The sequence below is a fragment of the Podospora bellae-mahoneyi genome, chromosome 2 (assembly GCF_035222275.1).
Source record: "Podospora bellae-mahoneyi strain CBS 112042 chromosome 2, whole genome shotgun sequence".
Classification (NCBI taxonomy): domain Eukaryota; kingdom Fungi; phylum Ascomycota; class Sordariomycetes; order Sordariales; family Podosporaceae; genus Podospora; species Podospora bellae-mahoneyi.
Window position 1 is genome coordinate 2,346,332 of NC_085881.1, and position 16,467 is coordinate 2,362,798.

Sequence of the window (16,467 nt, forward strand, 5' to 3'; positions counted from 1 at the left end):
AGGAGGGGTAGTCACGTGCTCTCTTCCATCAAAATTACAGTCGTATAGGCTATCTCCACCGCTGCAGACATCCAATTCTCTGGTTTCGTGGTGTAGTTGGTTATCACGTCAGTCTAACACACTGAAGGTCTCCAGTTCGAGCCTGGACGAAATCAATCTGATATCTTTTTTGACATTTTGGTTCAGTCATTTCCAGTTCAGATCTTATCTTTTTATCTTGCTCAGACATTTGGATCTGACCTTTCCCATGACCACGCTGTGATGCGCGTCTGCACACACGGCCCGTTGACACAGACAGCAGGTGACAGTGATTGACTGGTGTATGGAAAGAGACAATATGTGCCTAATCGAGGTTATTATCAGCTCAACGCGAACCGTGTCTACCAAGTCTAAAATTCCAGGCATTGGTCTTCTGAAGTATACAGCTGCATACTTGCTCGCTTCTTGATGTGCACAGCTACCCGATAGAGATTGAGAAACACTGTTCAGGCCACCGATGACAGATATCACAGATCAGAAGAGATACACTACGAGACGGTATACAACTCATGATATCAGCAGCATGTCTGTCTGCCATTGTTTTCATCTCAAAGACGTTGTTGTTTCTGTCGACGTCGTGAAGCGAGCCAATGGCACAGCGTCAGCCAGCAATGTGGGGGGTGGATGATGGGTGGTGGTACGTGCGGGGAGGATGACCACAAGGAGGCTGGAGCGCATTGCCCCGAGCAGCGCCTGTGTTTGTTGATTTCTTTCTCTCCTCATCCCGTGGAAAATGCGCAAGACTTGCTGAGCACCAACGCCGCTTACCGCGCTGCACGTTCCGCTCCACCTGCACCTGCACCGCGCCGAACAGACAACCTCCATATCGAATAGATCGAGTATCGCGTATCCAGGTCGCCTTTGCGTCCATCATATCTCCATTGTCGCAACCAGGCAGGGTGTCCATCTTGGTGTTTTGAGCTAGCTAGCCGACAGACCAAAGCAAAGCAAAGCATTGCCTGTCGACGAAAGCGGTGGCAATGGACTCGACCCACGGTAAGGGACCCATTTATTATTTGTATTTGTTTATTCTATTTTGTTCAATCGTCAAAGTCAAAATTCGTTCTGTTCTGGGACTCGCAAATTAAATCCCTTCTTCTATATCCAGATCCTCTGTCGCTTGCCAAGGCGAGAAAGCGGCCACGGTCGCGAGGCTCAACAGCATCCATGCATAGTCACACAACACAGCCCAATATCGAGCATTCTTTTTCCGACAGTCAAGATGTCTACGGTTCCTCGCAGTGGATGCCGGCCAGCGACCACCAGCACACCCACGGCCTGCCACAGCTGACCCCCGAGGACCTGCTGCTGGCGTCACAGCTCCAGACCGGCCGTGACTACGCCAACGAGCCACCACTCAACGCCTCGATGCAGAGCGTCGCCTTCCACCACAGCCACAGCATGAGCCGCCAGTCCATCTCTGCCGACTCCTTTGCCGGCAACACCAGCTTCGACGACAGCCAGATGTTGGACCGTGACGGGAACGACGACGGGGACTCGTTCAGCGGCTTGCAGCCACCTGCCAAACCAGGGTCGAGGTCGAGCGCAAACAACGAGATGGAGATGAGGCAGCTGTTCAATGCCAGCAAGCACCGCACCTTGCAGGACGTCGCCCTGGAGCTGCATGGAAACGAGAGGGGCCCAAACTCGGAGCGGACAAGACAGGTGTTCGCGATGCTTTGGTATGCACGCACTGGGCTTTAGCATTGATGATACTCGACGACTGACAGCGGTAGGATCAACTCGGTGTGCTCCAAGGGGAAGGGCTCGGTACCAAGGGGGCGCGTGTATGCCAACTACGCGTCGCGTTGTGCCACAGAGAGGATCACGGTCTTGAACCCTGCCAGCTTTGGGAAGCTGGTCAGAGTTCTCTTTCCTGGGCTGAAGACAAGGCGATTGGGGGTGCGCGGAGAGTCAAAATATCACTATGTTGGCTTTAGCCTCAAAGAAGAGCTTCCCGAGCCAGAGGCTAATAACACACAACAAACGGTACCTCTAGGTGACAATATGTCTTTCACGCAAAACTTCAAGTCAGTTTTCACCCCCCCTTTCACTTTCACAAGGCGGCCGTCCACCTAACCAAATCCACAGCACGCTGCCCAACAACGACGTGTCGACGAGATCAGAACGAACAGCGTTTCCCACGCCAGATCTCGGAAGTCAACCAGGACTCAAGGCTCCTCGGTCTCGCGAGTTCCAGCACAGTCTCTACAACCAACCGCAGGTGTCCAGCTTCGACCAACTGCAACGGACGATGGACAAGACGGCGAAACGGCTCAAATTCTCCACCGACACGGGCGAGGCCTTTAAACAATCAGATCCGCTCATACTTCCTAGGATCGAACCATTTTTACCAAGCGGCACCGATGCGGACGCCGCCAAGTCTCTCACGGCCCTGTATCGATCACACTGCACATCTCTTGTCGAATGTATCCGCTACTGCAAGGAAAAGACGTTTTTCCATCTTTTTACTTCGTTTCAGGGCACCCTCACCATGCCCGTCCAGAAGCTTTTTTCACACCCGGCCATCGCGCCATGGATCGAGGAATGCGACTTTATCTTGTACCAGCGCATGATGCGAATAGTCTCAGGCCTCACGCTACAAGTGGTTCCCAAGCCCGTCCTCGACACGCTGAGGAGCATATCCGAGAGGCTTGTTCGTCACATTAGAGAGTCGTTCCACGGCCAACCGGCCCATGTATTACGAGCCAAGGAGGCGCCCGCCGCCCTCTTTGCCGGCCTTCTCGACCGAGCCTTGCGAGTCAACCTCACGGCCCACGCGGCGGCAAACATGCTGTCGAACCCGGCAAACCGAGACCTGATGTACGCGGAGTTCATCTCGATGATTAACGTTCGCAAGATTTCCGAGAGCATACCGTCGCGGGGCATGGACGACGTGGTGAATGTGTTGCTGACGGAGATGAGGCACCTGCTGGATCCGGTGAATGTCCCCTGGGATATTGAGTGTCTGACGGTTCACGGGGATGTGCCTCCGCAATCGAGGCAGTCGCAGGAAGCTGTTCAGGATGACACGAGCGCTTCTAATGTGTTGGATCGGTGGGTTAACTTCCTGAGGTCTTTGCCGGCGAGGTTTCCGTATGCGTCGGCGACGGATGTTGTTTGGTGTGCGCAGCGGTTGGGGACGGCGCTGATGAGGGATTTGACGATTGGGCAGGGGAAGAGCTTCGGGAGCTGGTGGGTGACGAAATGCTGGCTGGATGAGATGGTGGAGTTTATGGCTGAGCAAGGGGGGTTTATGCAGCAGAGGGGGTCGGGGGGGTTGGGGGTTGGTTTGGTTGGGGATGGGCGTGGGACGCTGAGTGTGGCTAAACGGGGACAACAGCAGAATATTGGAGGAGGAGGGTCGAGGTATAGCAGTGGAAGTGATGATTTTCATCATTTGGGGGGGAGGAATGGTGGGGGGGAGCATGATGGGTTGTTGGGTGGGGGGCAGCCGGATAGGGCTGTTTTTCCTAGTGGTCCCGGGACAGGAGGAGGGGGCCAGGGAGGGCAGCAGAATCCGGATGATAGTGGGATTGGGATTAGGACGCCGGATGAGGACTTGCCGGGGGAGAAGTTTGGGAGTCCGGTTGGGGGAGGGGGGATTTATTTGGGGAGGGGGGGTTGGATTTGTAGCAGGGGAAGGGGTAGCAGTACGATAAAGGGGAGTTTGCGGAGGGTTTGTTTTTTGTACCAGTGATTGTGCTGGTTATGTGTGTTATGAACTATGATATGGGGTTTAGCGTATGGATTTGGGGGTTAATGTGTGTCAATTTTTCTTTTTTTCTTTGTTTTTTTTTCTTGAGATGGGGTGGTGGTGTTTTACTTGTTGGAGTGGTACTTGCTTGTTGTTTAATGTTTCTGGTGGTTACGTGGGCTTGGGAGGGTTTGGTTGGTTTTGCATACGGGAGGGAGGGGTAGGAGGGTTTACCTGTCGTTGCTGCTGGGAATCTAAAAATGATGGGAGGATGGATTTCCGGGTGGTTTACATATACAAATGACGGAACAAGTTGCGGTTGTGAGAAGGGGGAGGGTGGATGGGAAATGAATGGATATTTGTATATTCTGTGGTCTGATGAGTGCAAAGATATCCTGTTTATCCTTCCTCCAATCATTTGCTTGACTGCTGCTCGTGTTTTGTTATAGGTGTTTGTGTTTGCGTTTGTCGGGATGTCACCAAACCACCCAGTGCTTCCCATCCCTCCTCCTCCTGGGATGTTTTCCTCTGCCCCTTTTCCCAATTCTGTTTGATGAGTTTGGCTCTGGTCGGGGATACCGCCGCAGGGAACCAAACTCGGGCTCGCGCCGGGGCCAGTCGTAGGGGTTCTCTTCGCCTTCGCCCCAGATGTCTTTTGGGTTGAAGGCGCCATTGCTGTCAGCGTTTGGGTCTGCCGGAGGTTCAGGGGGAGTGTTGAGGGGTGTGTCCCTTAGTGAAGGGGGGACTGTGTCGATGGATTTGTTTGGTGGTGGTGGTGGTGTACCTTTCCGTCCTCCCAGCCCTTCTTCCTGTGTAGGGATGTGAGGCGTGGTCATTGTTTTGAAGATCTGATCTTCTATTGTTTGAGGGGTGGCCAATGGGGGAAGGGGAGGGGGAGGGGGAACGAGTTCATTCGAGTGGGTGTAGCGGTGTGGTGTTGGGGTTGGGAGGGCTGATGTTGTCAGGAGGAGGGTGGTTGCGAGAATCAGGGCTGGTGATGATAGTTTCATGGTTGACATCACTTTAACAAACATATAAAAGAAGATGTGTTTCTTTCTTTTAGGTATCCAGGATGAGGAAATTGATTGCCATTGTTGAATCATGTCCAAGTGGCAGACACTTATACCATTACCATCTCGATCCCACCATGCCGACTACCCGACACACTGACATGCCCAGGAACACTTCCCAATATCCAGGCTACACACATTGCTGCATTTATGCGTTTGAACCAGTCTTGGAGGCCGTTGGGCGATATATGTCCAATCCGGCTGAATTGCATCTGCCACCTCCCAAGAGTCTCGGCACTCACGCAGCATTGCAGTCCGTAACCGATCGATTGATGGGGAAGAGGCCATAGCTGGAAATATAAATTACACGTGTTGGTTTACCGTGACTTTTGGCTTGCTAGTTGTATTCTTAGTGATGGGACATATCCGCTGCCCCGTTCTGAGGAGGAACATACACTCAGAACATGCAAGATGAAAAGCGTCGAAAATAAAAACAAAATGTTCCACAAGGCTGTGTAAACTGACAGTTTGGCTCGAATAGTCACACCGATCTAACCCGTATCCACAGATCTATCCTCTTGTCGCTCCAGTCACCCTCTCTAATTAATCTTCCTCACCACCAACTCCCCCCTCTCATCCCCCTCCAACTCCAGCAACCCACCCGCCTCCAACTTCCTCTTCCACTTTGTGCTCTCATACCTCGCCAACACAACCGTCATCCTCAACACCGACTCCCCGCTGCTCTCGTGCTCCTTCACCCCCCCCCCCATAGCCGTAAACGTCCACCTCCCAAACGCCCAATTCAGAATATACCTCCCGCTCTGGCTCTTGGTCACAGGAACATCCTCATCCGAATTCTTCACCTCCCCCTCCCCACCCACAGTCAGCACAGCCTTAATCCTATAAACCTCATCCTTCGGCGCCTTCCCAAGCAACCCCATCAGCTTCCCCGCATCCACCCCTTTTCCTTTTTGCGTCCCCTTCAACTCAACACTAAGAACCTCCACCTCATTCCGATGCCCATGATCATGTTCGTGTTCCCCCTCCCCATTTCCCCCCTCCCCTTCCACCAGGCCAGCAGCGAGACTCGAATCCAACCCCAGCAAAACCCCAACCTCGACCCTCCCCCTATCACTCCTCACCCTAGCAGTCTCAACCTCCAAATCCCCCAACCGATCCACCACCTCCTCCACCCTCCTCTCCCCAACACCCTCCCACTTATTCAACACCACCAAATCAGTATACCTAGCCTGCAGCCTAGCCGTGAAGCTAACATCCTCATACCCCCCCCAATTCTCAACATCAATCACGCTAACCACCCCATCCAACACCCACTCCCTACCCCCCGTCTCCCTCACCAGTCTATTAACCTCCATAGCCAACGTTGCAGGGAACGCACTCCCGCTCGTCTCGATGATGACCCTGTCCGGTCTCGCCGTTTCCCTCAGTTCTTTCAAGGCAGAGGATAAGCTGCCTACCAAGTTACAACAGATACACCCGTTCAGCAGTTCCTTAACCGAGGAGATGGAAGAAGACGAGGCAAGCTGGCTGTCGACTGCGAGGTCGCCAAACTCGTTTTTTAGGAGCGCCAAAGTGTAGTTTGGATTCAGGGCCCGCAGTTGGGGGAGGAGGTTGAGGATGAGGGTTGTTTTGCCCGCTCCCAAAAAGCCGGTGAGGATGGTGATGGGGATTGGTTTTTGTTCATTGTCACCGTTGGGGGTGGTGGAAGGGTGTAGGTCGCCCATCGTTGGCTGAGAGTTGATATGAGATGTGGTGATGATGGTAAGATGTGTAATTGTCTGAGTGAAAAGTGAGAGATGAGTTTATGAGCGAGTAGTTATCCAAGTCAAGAAAACGACTCGAGTAACAAGCGGCGACGTCGGACAAGACACACACACCCAAGCTTGATGGTGGCGGGGTGATAAGCGATAAGAGCTTGGCAGCTTTGCCCCTCCATCACGAACTACCTACCATCCTCATCCTTCGTGTTCCTTGCATTGTTTACATTGCCTAAAACACTCCCCTTTACAGCGTCATGTCACGTAAACACTACTGGCCCCGATTCATGGTCTCATATTCACAAACACTAGTTCATACCTACAACCCACGCAAACGCACTCATCCCATCTCAACCACCAAGTGACGTCATCCACCGTGCTCAAAAGATCATTGAAATAAAAACATTGAAACTTTGCTCAACTTCCCTCGAACTCTGCCAAAAGAATTCCAAATGCTTCATGTGCCGTGAAAATTTTGATGTGTTGAATGCAGGAGCAGACGAAAAAAAGAAAAATACCAGTCTAAAACAAAAAGCCACTCGACGCATGCTTGCCATGCCATCCCACCCAAGCAACAAAACCAAAAAAAAAGACCACCCTTGACCTCACCAGACCCCTTTTCATCCCGTCTCATCCTCAAGCCCTCTAGGTCTGCAAAACGTCAAGGTCCTCCTCGGTCGGCTGCGCGGGGGTGTCCTGTGTCAGATAGTCCTCGCCCTTCTCAAACATGGCTCCGGGTCCTTGGTAGGATGGCACGGCAATCGTCGCCGTCGTGCTAATGCTGGGGGAGCGCGACTCCACCGTCCTGGGCGTCGTCTGTCCCGTCACCAGCTCGGGGGCCTCTGCTAGAATCTTCTCTGCCGGGTTAGGCTTGATCGGTCTCGGGCTCACCACTGGAGGCGAGGGGGCAACATAAGTAGGCGACCTCACATCTTCGGATCCGAACGGCAACGGACGGTGGGGAATCTCCTTTCCATCCACACTAATGCTCTCCTGGCTCTGGCCGGTTCCGCTGGCACCCAACTTCTCCAACAAGACCTCGGATTGTTGCTTGGCCAACTTTTGGAGTTGAGCAGCCGGGTCCTTTTTGTGTCTCGGTTAGTCAAGCTCGTCTTGCAGCGCCAGCATACCCCGATCATCAAATACATACCCATTCGTCTTGGGCGGGAACGCCCTCGGCAGCAGGCAGCTGTTGGCCATTATCATCAGCGTTGGCCCAGAACTGTCGCCTCCTGACCGGTGCGGGCGTGACCGGAAGGCTCGGACGGTCGTCCTCGGTAGGGAAGTCGGTTACCTTGATGGATCCTCTGCGCTCCTCGCTTGGCTCCTCCTGGCGTTCACCGGATGTCGATCTGCCTGGGCTCGCCGCCAGAATCTGGCTCCTAGACCTGCGGTGTCTCTGCATCGAGTCAACATAGCGGTTAATCTGGGGGATCTCATCCCACGCGTTGCTTTGGTTCAACGAGTTCCAGGCGGCTCCGCCGGGAGAGGGGGCGGTTCGGATGGCTGGACCTATAGGCGTAAACAATAGGTTTCTTCTTCCCACAACGTGTCGTCTTTGCTCACCAGGAGATTTCGGGGCCGGAGTCACGGGGGCCAAGGGGTTCTCAGCAAACACGCGGGTGGGGCGAGGCGCATTGTTTTCCCACGGGAAAACAGACTTGGGCTGATCGCGCTCGTTCGGTACCGAGTACCACATGTTGCTGGGAGGGCTGGGGTAGCGGTCGGGTGCCTGGAACTGCGAAGTGTCTCTTGACATCTCGTAGTGTGTGCGGGGGAAGTTTGCGGCCTCGGGCCCGGAATCGGTCGGGGGTGAGCTCCTCTGGGCATCCCATCCTGTTTGCGGCAACGTCTCAGTATATGCACCTCCAGATTCATTCGTCACCTTGGGTTCCGCGGAAGTGTGTTCCTCCTGGTGGATGTGATCCTGACTCTCATGATGGACATGATGGTCTCCAGAGTGGGCAACATGATCCTGGTTCCCCTGGTGTTCCTCTTGCGAGGGGGTAGGGGATTGCTGACCGTTGGGTTCGCCAGTGGGCACGACATAACGGGTCGTTGGGTTGTATTCTCCCTTGACAAAGTGCTGAACAATGCTGGGCGCGTGTCCGGCCTGCCCCGGAATTAGTGATTTCTTTCGGCCGCTGCGGTCCGGACCTACCTCTTTGTGGTAGTGTCTGTCGTAAACAGCCCACCACCTTCCGGTCATCTCATCGAAGGGTCCGGCGTCCGTGGTGCTTTCGCGTCCCTGTCTCCACGGCTTGTCGGCTCCAATGAAGTGCACCATGTTGATGCTGCCCTGGAAGTGGCGGTAGGCGGGAACATATTGGTAGTGAGCTGAAGGCGTGACGTTGTAGGTGAAGCTGAGGCGGTTATATGTGTTTCCAAAGTGCATGTTCAAGAGGCCCTGATCGGCGCCGTCAAACGAGATGCCGCGTTCGGCCATAGCCATCATGGCATAGTAGTCGCCCATGTTGGGGGTCAGGGCCATGACACCGGTGTTGAACAAGTCGGGCCATCCGATATCGGGAGCCGCCGAGAAGGCATGTGGGAGATCGAAGAGCTCATCCACGGCTCTGTAAGCAACAACGTCGGCATCAATGTAGACAATCTTGCGGAACTGGGTCTGTTTCCACAGGTTGATCTTGGTAAAGGCCGAGTGGAGATCCGGGCGGTTCATCAAGAAGAGGTTGGCGGGCTTGCCATTGCGGATGCGGTCGACATAGATGACATAGTCGTATACAGTCTGCGCACCTGTTAGACCGCTAGTTTCGTGAGAATTGGTTTCTGAAGGAGCTTGCCTTGAGCGTAGCGATAACCTCGGTCGAGACGGTGTCTGGTGTGACAAGGATGGCGAGCTTCTTGGTGGTGCCGGCATCGCGCAATGAGTGGGCAAGGACAAGAGCACCTGGCAAGGCCAATGTTAGCACAAGCATTCAAATCAGAAGCATGTAGGAGCAAACCCACCGGGGAGATATGTGTCCGTCAGGAGGAGCTATTCACAATGGCTGTTTTAGCATCTATTCGCAAGCTGCGGGGTTGTCCCATGTGGTCTTCCACCCAACACTGTCGTCTGCTTCTGATACACCAATACCAGGCGCAACAAGTGATGATAGCCCATCCAACCGTGGTGAACGACATCACTTACACTTGCGTACACGTCCTCCTTCTTCGTGCCCGTGACCATGGCGGCGGTGTATTAGATGTCGAACCTTGGGGGAGCGTATGTGCGTGGTACGTGATATGTGTTGAGCGATAATGGTACAGAACAAGGCAAGTGGAAGATAGCAAAGCAGAAGAGCCACAGACAACAAAGACTTGAAGACCAAAAATAAGAACGGACGAAGTTTGTCGGGCCCGAACTGGGAGATGTTTAAAGATGCAGGCAGGATGTGGCAGGAAGACTGGACGAAGGCGACTGAAGAGGATGGAAATGGAGCTAAGCAGCTTCCCTAGCTTGTTGTGCCGCAAGCGCTAATAATTGACACCCCTGACGTCTGCCCCATCGGTTATTACCTTGGGTACCCTACCACTACCACCACCACCACCACCATCAAATCATCTTTTTGCCTGACCGGCCCATGGCGATGTGCAACCCAACGGCACCTTTTGATAATTCCTTCTTGCAGCCTGCAGCATGCGGCAGCTCTTGCATTGAAGCAGCAGGGCCCGGTGCAGAGCAGCGGGGCTACCGCAGGTCTTCTTGTCGCGATGATCTGTTTGGTTCTCCTTCCTGTGTTACGGCCCTCAAGAGAGTGGACATCAACCTTGGGCACTCTGTATGGCTTTTTCCAGCGTCTTTGGGTATCAAGAGACGTTGTAACCAAGAGCCCAGTGGGAGATCTCACCTGCCAAGATTTGGACGTCAACACCGTTTTTGATGTTACATTTGCGAGACACCTCATGGGTGGTGGCTTGCAGAGCGTCCCTTCTGCGCGTCTGCAGCATGCCGCCACTGGTGGCGTGAGTGCTATAACGACGATAACGTTGGCTACCGGGAAAGTTTTGTTTCTCAGTCTAGGGTATGTCTGTAGCTGTCAGCGAGAACTCTTTGCATTCTTTCCTACCTCAGCCCTCCTTCTCTACCAAAACCTTCAACACCAACCCCTCCCAGTCCCAGCTCCCCTTCCCAGCCCAGCGGTATCGCTAACACTTTCCTTGCCTGCCGGGATCAAGAAAGCAAGCACTTGACAGGCGCCCAGGGCTCCACCATGGCGTTGGGCAAAGAGATCCAGTGGGGCCCCTTCACCATCAAAAAGCGGAGCCAATTGCATCATCAAATTCTCGCTCAATCCTACCCCTCGGCCAAATGCCCCGCATTCCATCGCATCTCACCGCCAAGTGGTTGTGGTGTTTTTTATCAAACCAAACCTCCACTTGGGAACTCACCCCTCAGCCGCTTGGGCTGCAATCTCTCTAACAACATACCATGAGCGATATCAGAAAGAAAGACTCACTCACATAGCATAGCTACCCAACTATCACCCTTCGGCTCGGCCGTATTCTAATGCTAGTTAGCCCCCTCGATCCATCCCACCCTCCGCAGTTACAGCCAGCTCACACTCGCAGCTGCTCTCGAGTGAGGAACTCCACTCACCCATATCTCTCTCCTCTCAGCCGGCCCACTAGAGATTTGGAAAGATGTCGAAACATCAGTCTAGACAGGCTCCAGTCACACGTGGGGGGAGGCAATGGCGATGGTGTTTTGCGGTTGAGCCCAAACGCTGGACGCGCGGTTTGTGGATGGATGGATGTGAGACGATGAACAATGACCCCTGAGCCCCTGAGCACAGGAGCGCCCTGATAGTGGAAACGTTTGTGAGGTCTTTTGGGGTTGGGCAACTGCTTCCTGGATTAGAAGACCAGACTTGGTGGGCTGGATCTGCTCTGGAAGGTTGAGCAGCTCTGGAGAAGACAGAGGTCGTAGGGTATTGTCTGGGTTGATGTGTGCGGTGCCCGACGAAGAGACCTGAATGCGTCTTTGATACATACTGGACCGGCACCGGCCCCACTTACCGGCGGACGACCAGCCACGGACTCGGACCCGGCAGTCGGTTGGAACCCAAGAGAGTTTCGGCCGGTCGAGTCTTCTCACGGGCAAAACAAACTCACCGACACTGATCTTCATAACTGGTGACTCTACGACTTGGTGATATCAACAGATCAGCCTTTGCGACCTTGCGTCACTGCAGCTACTGCCTCTCTGTCATCGTTTTCTCCACCGATCCGTCTCATGTGTCTGGTCACGCTAGTTTATGACACCGAGGCAGTTAGTTGGCTGCACACGCAAGTCAACGATGATCTGCCATAAAGAGGTATTTGCTCCCTGCCCAGATACTGGACACCTCACTTTCGACTTTCTCACTTCATAATTCACCACTTGCCCCTGTCTGTTCCAAGTTACTCCATATTTCTTGCTCGCAAACTTCCCGGACCCCAGTTAACTGTTGTCTCACTTTCCCCACCGTCCTCACCACACTCATCCATGACCTACATCTTTAAGTGACACAATTTCCGAACGCGGCTTGGTTTTTAGCCATATCCATTTTGCTCAACCGCTTCTCATCATCCAAGCTCACCACCTCTCACCAGTTCCTCACTCACGCCGACTTTCCTTACCATACTAAGCAAGCACGGCACCCCCCATTTCAACGTAACCAATCCCATGATGAGAAACCTACTTTACTGCCAAAAAAAACCCCCCGGACCATTGCATCATAACAGCTGTAAATTTCATCATTATAACCTCAACAAGAACATGGCATTTTCCTCCTGAAAAACCCTTCCCATACAAAATGATATCGTACACATGCCCTCTCCCCCCTTAAACCTACATATCCTTCTTCAACCCATGCTCCGGCTTATGCGTAGTCTCATAATCAACATGCACATACGCCCGTTCCACATCCGGCAGCTCCTCCAGCTTCATCTGCAGCGCCTCCGCCACATCATGCGTCTCACTCAAGCTCGCCTCGGCATCCATCACCACATCCACCTCCGCAATCAGCCTCGGCCCGCTGTGATACGCCCTCACGGTATCAATCTGCCTAATCAGCGGGCTATGCGTCACACACACATACGTGATCAGCTGCTGAACCTCCACACTAGCCACAACGCCCACCAACAGCAAAAATTCCGTAAAAGCAGTCCTAAGCCAGAGACCAGAGATGACGACCGACAAGAAAATCGCACCAGCCGGGTCCAACCACCAGATCAGCTTGGAACCGCCAACTGAAGTCAGGATGCCAAACCCGTTGACAAGAAGGTCGTTCCTGTGGTCTTGCCAGAGGATGCGCACTTGGGAGTACTTGTCCTTGATGCCCCAGGTGTAGAGGAACAAGGTGAACTTTGTCGCAAAGGCCGCGCCGACGGCGATGATGGACGGGAGGTGGAAATCCTTAAGTTGGTCCTCCCCGTTGTGCTCCGCCAAGTCTCTCGCGGCAAAAGAAATGATAATCATCGACACGGCCGTCATCAAAAAGCAAAAGACGATATTGCCCACCGTTTCCAGTCTTGCTCTCCCGGCAGGAAATCGGTTCGGGTCAACTCTCTTGACTGCCCTGTTGGTGAGAATAAGCGTGACGTTGCTCATTGGGTCGAAGATGGCGTCTGCCATGGTGGTGAAAAGAGACAGCGACCCAGACGAGATGGCGGCGTAGAGTTGGAGGACGGTAAGAACCACGTTGGCAGCCAAAGAGCCCCAGACGGCGATCTGGAACTTGAGGTGATCTTCACCGTGCTCCTGTTTGGCTTCAGCGCGGTGTTCCTCGACCGTCTTGAGCATTCGCTCGATCGTTTCGTTTTGCGCTTCATAAAACCCGCGGAGCTGGCGGGCTTGGGTGGCGTTGCGCCCAAAGGGCTTGATGTATCCAGAGAACTTGCTGCTTTTGTTGGAGCCCGAGCCGGAGCTGGACGGGGCGTCTCGCTTCCTGGACGTGTTCGCCTTGATCTCGGCAAGTTCGGACTCGGTCTTGTATCTTTGCGAAAGGCCGTAGGGGTCGTTGCCGGCGCCGACAAGGGGGAAGCGGCCTGCCCGTTGAGATTCTATCTCGACATCGTCAGGGCGGTGGGGATGGCGGGCGACGGTGGTGTCATCAGCGCCGTCGGTGGCTTCGATGGCGGTGCTGTTGGCGCCGTCTATAGTCATTCTGTTCATGGGAGCGGCGGGGGAGGTTGCGCGCGATCGGGACAGTCGAGGGGTGTTAGCCGTCTCGGACTGGGTCCTGAACGCGTGCGGGTGGAAGGAGATGCTAGCTGATAGATCCGGCTCCATTGCGCCCTGTTTGACGAAATCTCGATCCCCGGTGCCAAAGTTGGGAAAAGCTCGATGGAAAAAGCTGCGGTATTTCCTTCCTGATGTAGAGATGAGGGGCCGGGGTCGGTCGCAGATGGTAGGTTCCACTCGCGATGCGTCAACAGATGGGTATCGCGATGATCTGATAAGATGAACGCGTGGAGAAACTGTCGTGGGCCGAGCTCAAAGAGACGGGATGAACATCCCCAACCTTTTTCGATGGCTAAAGGGAAAGGGAAAGAGAGAGAGAGAGAGAGACAGACAGAACTGGGGATGTCGCAGACAGACGGTCTTGTATCAGGGGGGGCGTGTTGTTAGAACCGTGCGAACCCCTACCTCAGCTTCGAAACGTGTTTAGCAAGATGGGGTTTGCGTCTGGACTCCAGCTTCTCGGATGGTTGATCCTGCCCGCACGGTGTCCACCGTGCAGATGTGATTTGGCAAAGGCCGTCGACAGCTGCTGCAAACGAAATGGGCGATGCGACGCTTGAGTCGGGCGCGCTGCGGGATGATGGCCTGGGGAATAGGAAAAAGAACTCCGCTGTCGGTGCCGGCGGGGAGCTTTCTCCAACGACTGTCCGGGGTCATTCATTGTGATGAGTGAGCGTCAAGCCTAACAAGTGCTGCGAGACGCATCAAACGCGGGGGAGCGGTTGAAAGTATCATATATATATTTGGAAATCTCTCTTCCATATCTTCATCCAGGTGACGATAAAGTCGATGTTGAGGCTGAAGAGCACCCGGTGATGGACGACATGGTTCGATCGTTTCGATTGACCATGGGTGTTTCTTCAGTGGGTTTAAGGAGGCAACAGCGGGGTCGGTGAACGGTGTTGATGAGGGGCCGATGTCTTCATTCGCAGCTTGGTGAGGAGGCCTCTTGAAATCGTCGAGATGGCATTCAAATCGAAGCTTAGATGTCAAGCAATTCCTTGCGGAGGGCGTCTCCCACTTATAAACCGTTCATGCACATGGTTTTGCGGGGCCCCGGACATGAGTCGGGACAGCTCGGAAGCAACAGGGCACTTCGCGGGTGACTGCCGAAGCCATTCCCGCCATGCCAAGACCCACTACTCACTGTGTGTCCGGGTGTACACTCGGGCAACCCTCTGTAGAACATCACTTATCATTACGAGGTAGAAATATCCAGGAAATACAAGAGACATATGCTCGTGACCTGACGCAGTCCCGCGCTTAAACCAACCTCTCCCGGCAGGACTACCCAAACCCATCACCACATCATTCAACTTCATTACCCAATCTGATCGTCAAAGCTTGGCCTCCGTCTTCTGGCTCCCCTCCGCCTCAACGGGCACCACAGCCTCCTGTGTTTGCTGAGCCTTCGGTGTCTCCCCAGCCTTCTTCAACACCTCCTCCCCTCCCCCAGCCCGTTCCAATATCCAACCAGCAACATCCTCAAAAAACTCGCCACTACACTCCCCATCACAATGCAGCTGATGATACCACCCCTCATACGCCCTCAGCGTCCTATCCTTCACCCCACCCGCACACCCCTCAAACCACTGCTTTGTAGCCTCAAACCAGGTCGTCTTATCCGCCGTCCCATGCCCAACCCACAAGCTCTTCACCACCCCCTCCTTCCCCAGCTTCGTCCTCCCCTGCTGCAAATCATTCGTCCTGTCCAACAACCCGGCAAAACCCTCCAGCGTGCCCGTATCATGCATCAGCTCATCCTCCTTGATACTCACTTGCACATGTTGATCCCTCGTCAGATGCTCGACAGCAATCTTGTGCGCAAGCTGAAAGTGCGGCATCAACCTCCCCGCCAGTCTTCCAACGGTAATCTTCAACCAAGACGGTCTTTCCTCTGGAGAGAACCCGATAAACGGTGCTTCAAGGAGGAGACCCCGAACCTTCTCCACCAAGGACTCATACTTTGGGTCAGCAGCAAAGGTGAGAACTTGTCCTCCACCCATGCTGTGTCCCATTACGAAGACCGGTTCTTGGCTCCCGGGTGTGCCGAGAAGATGGGGCTGTGAGAGGAAGGCAGCAATGTCTGAGAGAACTTGCGCTGTTGGGCCCGTGAGACCCCTTTCGGCAGGTTTCTTGACTGACCGGCCCCATCCTCGCTGGTCAAAGCCGTACACAGCGATTCCTTTGGAGGCGAGGTGGGAGAAGAAGGCTGGGTAGCGGTTGATGTGGTCTGAGAAGCCGTGGATGAAGACTAGCCTGGCTTTGATGGGTCCATCGGGCTATGAGGTGGTTAGCGAGGGAGCAATGCGAGTAGGAGAAGGGAACAACGGACAAGCCATGACTTGGTGTAGAGCTCTGCTCCCGAGACGGTAAAGGTGCCTTCTTGTTCGAGGACCATTGTGAAGTTGTTTGATTGACTAGGCAACAACAATGGTGGACGTGATCCGAGATCAAATGGGAATGAAATAGCAAGAACAAAATCAAAAGAAGGCTGGGACTAAAAAGACATGATGGACGACACGACAAGACATGATGACATTGGTCGCTTTGTCGGAGGGCGTTCCATGTGGGGCTGGGCTGGGGCTTGGGGCGCAGGTCATCCCTCGTTCACGTGCCAATTATTCAACCTCAACCCTTCGACTTCAAGAGTTGCTCTTTCCCTGACTGCCCTGCCTCAGCTCCTTCCTGCAGATGCCCGAGCAGGCAACAGCTGAC

General features: G+C 54.0%; 6 protein-coding genes and 1 non-coding gene across 7 annotated transcripts; 2 read left to right on the forward strand and 5 right to left on the reverse strand.

Moving 5' to 3' along the window:
* Positions 1-81: 81 nt before the first annotated feature.
* On the forward strand, positions 82-155 carry QC761_0037390. The gene has a single exon. It is a non-coding gene; the product is annotated as a tRNA-Val (tRNA).
* Positions 156-181: 26 nt separating this feature from the next.
* On the forward strand, positions 182-3,739 carry QC761_205740 (uncharacterized protein; the record flags this gene model as incomplete). The annotated part of the gene is made up of 4 exons (XM_062876303.1): positions 182-1,035; positions 1,148-1,721; positions 1,776-2,069; positions 2,131-3,739. Exons 1-4 carry the CDS (start codon positions 1,020-1,022, stop codon positions 3,737-3,739), a joined length of 2,493 nt encoding a protein of 830 aa, XP_062734888.1. The 5' UTR covers positions 182-1,019.
* A 473-nt stretch (positions 3,740-4,212) lies between these two features.
* On the reverse strand, positions 4,213-4,746 carry QC761_0037410 (uncharacterized protein; the record flags this gene model as incomplete). The annotated part of the gene is made up of 1 exon (XM_062872330.1): positions 4,213-4,746. The coding sequence occupies one exon, from the start codon at positions 4,744-4,746 to the stop codon at positions 4,213-4,215; it is 534 nt and encodes a 177-aa protein (XP_062734889.1).
* Positions 4,747-5,345: 599 nt separating this feature from the next.
* On the reverse strand, positions 5,346-6,491 carry QC761_205760 (uncharacterized protein; the record flags this gene model as incomplete). Its single annotated transcript, XM_062876304.1, has 1 exon — positions 5,346-6,491. The coding sequence occupies one exon, from the start codon at positions 6,489-6,491 to the stop codon at positions 5,346-5,348; it is 1,146 nt and encodes a 381-aa protein (XP_062734890.1).
* A 276-nt stretch (positions 6,492-6,767) lies between these two features.
* GLG2 (glycogenin glucosyltransferase) lies at positions 6,768-11,029 on the reverse strand. Its single transcript, XM_062876305.1, has 7 exons — positions 10,986-11,029; positions 9,673-10,552; positions 9,492-9,519; positions 9,344-9,432; positions 7,675-9,270; positions 7,455-7,607; positions 6,768-7,376 (listed from the first exon to the last, which is right to left on the reverse strand). The coding sequence occupies exons 2-7, from the start codon at positions 9,709-9,711 to the stop codon at positions 7,170-7,172; spliced, it is 2,112 nt and encodes a 703-aa protein (XP_062734891.1). The 5' UTR covers positions 9,712-10,552; positions 10,986-11,029; the 3' UTR covers positions 6,768-7,169.
* A 1,325-nt stretch (positions 11,030-12,354) lies between these two features.
* On the reverse strand, positions 12,355-13,797 carry QC761_205780 (uncharacterized protein; the record flags this gene model as incomplete). The annotated part of the gene is made up of 1 exon (XM_062876306.1): positions 12,355-13,797. One exon carries the CDS (start codon positions 13,795-13,797, stop codon positions 12,355-12,357), a length of 1,443 nt encoding a protein of 480 aa, XP_062734892.1.
* Positions 13,798-14,925: 1,128 nt separating this feature from the next.
* Positions 14,926-16,150, reverse strand: QC761_205790 (uncharacterized protein; the record flags this gene model as incomplete). Its single annotated transcript, XM_062876307.1, has 2 exons — positions 14,926-16,031; positions 16,085-16,150. 2 exons carry the CDS (start codon positions 16,148-16,150, stop codon positions 15,087-15,089), a joined length of 1,011 nt encoding a protein of 336 aa, XP_062734893.1. The 3' UTR covers positions 14,926-15,086.
* Between the last annotated feature and the right edge of the window lie 317 nt (positions 16,151-16,467).